At 54.0% G+C, this 5770-nt stretch overlaps 1 protein-coding gene across 1 annotated transcript; it reads right to left on the minus strand.

Annotated features, from left to right (window-relative positions):
* Positions 1–371: 371 nt before the first annotated feature.
* Positions 372–4272, minus strand: SIX3 (SIX homeobox 3; the record flags this gene model as incomplete). Its single annotated transcript, XM_084202943.1, has 3 exons — positions 372–553; positions 977–1136; positions 3506–4272. The coding sequence occupies 3 exons, from the start codon at positions 4270–4272 to the stop codon at positions 452–454; spliced, it is 1029 nt and encodes a 342-aa protein (XP_084059069.1). The 3' UTR covers positions 372–451.
* Between the last annotated feature and the right edge of the window lie 1498 nt (positions 4273–5770).

Below are 5770 nucleotides of genomic sequence, written 5' to 3' on the forward strand. Positions count from 1 at the left end.
ATATACAAGCATTTCTACACATATATTACAAACTGGGAAAATGACCGCATCATTAAGATATACATAATTCATATAAAATTTTGAAATAAAAATAAAAATCTGTTACAGTCATAACTATTCTTTTTCCACATTTATAACCAGTACCCACACAGGCAGTGACAGAAGTGTAGAAAAAAAGGTGCTTACGAATAAAATGATTGTCTGCGGAACAAAAAAACAGAAAATTGCATCTTGGCTGGACCATCACTCGGACTAAAAAAAAAAAAAAAAAAAAAAAGACAGAGAAAGAGAGAGGAAGAGAGAAAGAGAAATAGGACCAACAAAAAGGCGATAAACATTTGTTATTTCCCTCTTCAAGGAGTTCCTTTTAATTTTTTTTTTATTTTTGATTTTTGTACAAATTCGATCGGAGTTTGCATTTGTTTGTCTGGTTTCTGTTTGTTTTCCTGTACTATAGAGAATATTTTTTCCCAGATACAAATTTAATCATCATCATCATGCAAGTGGGTGAAATGCGTCCATGGAAAAGCGCAAAGGAGAAATCGTGCTTGTCCTAAAAAGAATACAATTGTCACTTTTGCTTTGTTTTTTTTTTTTTCCTTTCTTTTTATATATATAATAATTATTATTTCCCGCCCTCCCCCCCACCCTTCCCGCTGCAGCACCAGCGTTTGTGACTGTTGAAGTTTTAGCTCCATCTCTTGGTGGTGGTGTTGGCTGACGGTGGTGGTGGTGGTGGATTCTCTGATCCCTGTCTGTTTGTTTGCTATTATGTTTGGGTCGGGTTTGGCCTTTTCTTTCCTCCCGGCTGTGTGCGTGCGTGCATGCGTGTGTGTGTCCTGATTCTAGGTTGCCTCGGTTTGTTTTGCTCGGGACGGGGAGAGGGTGCTTGGCTGTTTGGATTTGGATTTTTTTTTTTTGTTTGTTTGTTTGTTTTCCGATATCATACATCACATTCCGAGTCGCTGGAGGTTACCGAGAGGATGGAGGTGCCCGTCTCGGCTCTTTCTGTCAAACTGGAGACGCTGGTGGTCGGGCTGGCTGCCGTGGACGGAGACTCGGCCGAGCTGTGTGTCGGGCAGCCGGGCTCTGCCAGCGACCGCATGCCGCTCTGTCCTATCGCCTGGTGCTGGAGCCTGCATCGCGCCGGGAGACAAAACAACAGCACAGCCCCGCTCAGACACCGGGCGCGGCCGAGGGGACGGCGCCCGCCCGGCCCTGCGCCCTCCCGGGGACGGCCCGGAGCGGGAGCGGCCCCTGGGCCGTGGGGCGCGGCCCCGGGCCGGCCGCTCTCCCGCAGCGCCCCGCGCAGCCCGGAGCGGCGGCGGCGGCACGCAGGGCCGGGCCGGGCCGGGCAGGGCCGGGCCGGGGCCGCGCTGCCCCCGCTGCCGGGCAGGCCGCCGCGGGGGGACGTGCCCGGAGCACACACAGCCACGGGGGCCGCGGTCTGACACGGGACGGGGAGCGCGGGGACGAGCGCTTCCCTGTGCCCGCGTTTGGAAAACACGAGCAGCGCCTTCTCCTTCCCCGGAGTGCCATTCATTCATCCCCGCAGCACGGCGGGCCTAGGAGAAAGCGTGTGGGGCTGAGCGCTCGGACACCGCGAAAAGCTTCGAGGAGCGGTCCGTAGCGGGCAGGAATCGTACTGGAACCCCGTTTTGTGCTCTAGCCAACACCTGCCTAGATATTTCCCAGTGCACAGATACTGTGAGTCTGCCGTAGGGAAGGAGGGAGGTCCTGTCCCAGAGACGCAGCGCAATGAATAAAATAAAAGAAGGAGAATGTGGAACACAGCGCTTCTCTGCCTTCGAAATTTAAGTTCTTTTTTCATCTGAAAGCCATAATCAGCTTTAAAGTGCTTTTTCTTTCATTTCTTTCATTGTTAACGCTTAAGGGAACATTACCTTTGAATTATTTTTAAAAGGCAATAAATATTTTTAGGTACCCCAGCATAATGCAAATATTCCTCTGGGCCCGTTTATTCCACTCGAAACCCAAAGAAAGCCTAATTCAAGGATAAGAGCTAAAAGTCCTGGACTGAGCAGCCAGCCTCCACCTCTAGCGCCTAGGATTGCCTGTGTGAATCAAAACACACTCTTCGCTCAAATGTTTCTCACCGGGGTATTTTTTATTTAACTTCCTGCAAAGAACAGAAAAAAAATGTAGCTGGTTTATTCTACATTTCTCATTATTTTAAGTTGTCTAATTTCAAGGTCTTTGATTTTTCTCCCATTTACAAATGCTGGTGCATTCATCTGCTGTCAACAGCGTTGAGTCAACAAAAGCATCCGTAGGCAACTTCTGTTTATTTACAGTCCTAAGCTGATCTGTTTTCCATTTAATGGAAATTAAATAGCGAGGCACTTTTAGGTTGCATTTCTCCTACAGAATCTTTAATCAGTAGCACCGCTGCTGTAATTAGGAGGAATTTTAGAGACAGCATTTATAAGAAGAAGTTTTTGTTTACGCGCTTACAGCGGTAGCGAAACTTAAATTAAAATAAAACCAATGTGTCAAACTAAATTAAGGGTCCATTTTCATTTGCGAAATAACTTTTACGACAGTAATGAGAAAGAAAGGAAAAAAGCAAAAGAAAGGAAGAAGGGTGCCTCGCTTTTATCATGGCAAATTGGAAAAGAAAAAAAAAATGAAAAAAGACACCGAGAGACACGCAAATAAATGCAAGTGTAAACGCACAGGAAACACACGACCAGGAGGCCAGGTCGCCATGTGGTGTAAACACAGAAATGGAGATGCAGGGGGGAAAAAGATTCCCGGTCTCTTAAATGTTGCTTTGTTTTTGGTTTTGGTGTGGGGGTTTTTTGTTTGGTTTTTTTTTTTTTTTTCTTCTCCGTGAGCCAAAGAGCTCTGGGGTATGCCTGTGCTGGTCCCGCTGCGCATGCAGAGCAGCACGAACAATTGGAGCGGAGCCGCTGGCTCCCTCGAAACCCGCTCTGAACCGCACAGCCTGCCAATGCCTTTCGGCCGGGGAACCGCGCCTGAGAGCGGCCGGGCACAAATCCCGGCAAGCCCAAAGCCGAACCGAAGCCCACCGACCCGGAGCCGTGGGGTTTCCCGTCCCCCGCGCCAGCCGCCGGCGCAGGGAGGGGAGGGAGGCCGAGCCGGGCGCTGCCCCCGTGGCAGCGGAGGTGCTCCGCGCATATCTGCACACACGCGCGCCCGCGGAGCTGCCCACGCCCGCCGGGAGCCCCAGCCCTGCCCGCACCCCGAGAGCCCGCAGGGAGTCGGGGTAGGGCTGGAGGCACGTCAGGCAACTTTGAGCCGTGCCTATCTCCGCCGCATCCCCGCGGCTGCCGGGAGAAGACCTACCCGCCCGGCGGGGGGACCGGTTTCTCCCCGGTGGAGAGGAGGAGGAGGAAAGGAGAGGCAGAGTCGCGCTGTCGCCCAGGCGGCTGCCGAGCAGCGGAGCGCGGCCGTCCGCCCGCACGGTCCCGCCGCCCCCCTCGCCCCCCGCCCCGGAGAGTGGCACGGCAGCCCCACTGACCTGTTTTTAGCCGCCGCCGCTCTGTCTCTTTGCCTTCGGTTTTTGAACCAGTTGCCTACTTGCGTGGGGGTGAGCCCCGTGGCCTGAGCCAGTTCCCTTTTCTTGCTGGGGTTGGGGTAAGGGTCCTGCAGGTACCACTCCCTCAGGAGGCTGCGAGTCCTCTCCTTGAAGCAGTGCGTCTTCTGCTCGCCATCCCAAATGGTCCTGGGCAGCGGAAACTTCTTCCTCACCCTGTATTTATCAACCGGCCCCAGCGGGCGACCCCTTAGCTTCTCGGCCTCCTGGTAGTGCGCTTCGAGCCACATGGCCTGCAACTTGCCGTGGGACTCCTTGGTGAATTTGTGGTTCTCCAGGATGTGGTAGAGGTCTCGGAAGTTGCCCGTGTGGAAGGCCACCACCGCCCGGGCGCGGAGGATGGACTCGTGCTTGTTGATGGCCTCGCATGCCCCCGGCGCCACCGGCAGCGACCAGAGGAACCTCCCCAGCCTTTCTATGTCTCCAGTCTCCTCCAGCGTCTCGCAGACGCTGGCCACTTGCTCCGGGGAGAAGTTGAGTGTGGGCAGCTGAAACATTGACAACTCTTCGTGGGGTGCCCGGGAGCTGCCGCCTCCACCGCCGCCGGCACCGGGGCTGCAGCCCGAGCCGCTGCCGCTGCCGCCGCCGCCGCCGCCGCTGGCGAGAAGGAGGGAGCGGTGGTGCGGATCGGCGGCGAAGTTTGGCAAGAAGAAATGGGTGGGATAAAGCTCTAGCGGGGACCTGAACACCATGGGATGACCGGGGAGAGGGGGAGATAAATCAAGGAGAAAAGAAAGAAAGGGAGGAAGAAGGGAGGAAAGGGCACACGCACCGCGCACGCATCCACACCCGCACACGCACACACAGCCACATAGAGGCACGGGGGCACACACACTCACACGCACACGCGGGCACACGCACACGCGCGCTCACACACACCCCACACGCACACGCACTCACACACACCCGGCCCCGCGCCGCCGCCGAGTCAGGATTCAGTGATTCAACAGCGATCGCCCTAATGACAACAGCCTCATAATATCTCCCCTAAATCCACAGTGAGTGCAGCGCTGAAACATTTTGTTTCGCTTTTCTATTGGTCTTCTGAGTGTCGTTGTGGCGTTGCCATGGCAGCCGCTGCCAATCACTGTCAGCCCTGCCAATCATTACGGAGTACGTAAGGAAGGTTTTTACCACTTCGCCCAAATGCACGGGGGGGAGGGAAGCCGGGCGGTTGGTGGAAAAGCCTGGTTTGTTGTTTGGATTTTTTTTTTTCCTCCTTAATCTTTGCAACTCCTAATCTCAGCACTTCCCCTTCTCCCTGTCTCTCCCCCCTCCTTCTCCACACCCCTCCTAAATAAGGGATCAAATAATGCGAAAAGCAGTGTGCACATATTTGTTGAATGGGATGAGCAATTAGAGGGTGGAATATTATTGTGATCTTAACGAGCCTCGTTAAAGCTAAAGGAGATATGGGGGAAAAGTAAATGGGCCAGGCTGGGATACACGTTCGGATAAAGGGCTCCTAACTGAGACAATTTACACATGATTTGCACGTAGTTTCACTTCATTCTGCCTATCTGAGCACTAATAGTGCCGGGGAAGAAAAGAAAGATGAGATCATTAGACCCATCCTCGCGCCGGTGACCCTCCCAGAAGCAGGCACATACAGTACAGGCTGGGTTTAGCCCTGGTTCACCGAAGAGTCTCTCCGCCCCTCTCCCGCTCCCTGCCCCTCTCCGCGGAAGGAGGGATCCGCTGCCTGCGGAGTTCCGCAGCCGCTCCGCCGGGAGCCGCCCAGGGCGCCCAGCCCGGATCTGCTCCGGCCGCTCGGCTCCGCGACCGACCCCTGCTCGCTGCCTCCCCCGTCCCACTCCTCGCTTCCCCGCCCTCCCGCTCCTTCTCGTCTTCCCTTTCCCCTCTCCTTTCTCTTCCTTCTCTCCACTTTGTTTTTCTTGTATTCTGGCTTTCCTCCTCCCACTCGCCTCACCTCCCCTCGCCCCTTCCTTTCTCCGGAGCCCAGCGACCTTGCGAGGTTGTTCCTCACCCCCAAATCTGCCCGGGCTTTACACCGCACCTCTCCTTTTCCCCGCTAGCTCTGCCCCCCAACTTGCAAGGCTCTCGTGGGGGGAAGAGGAAAGGGATGCGAGCAAGTGGTTTTGAGTTTTTAAAAATAATTATTCATTTATTTATTTTTTTTTTTATGAAATTGAGAGCAGGGAAATATCCGTAGTGATGGTTTGAGTTCAT

This window comes from Fringilla coelebs (assembly GCF_963513975.1).
Source record: "Fringilla coelebs genome assembly, chromosome: 3".
NCBI lineage: Eukaryota > Metazoa > Chordata > Aves > Passeriformes > Fringillidae > Fringilla > Fringilla coelebs.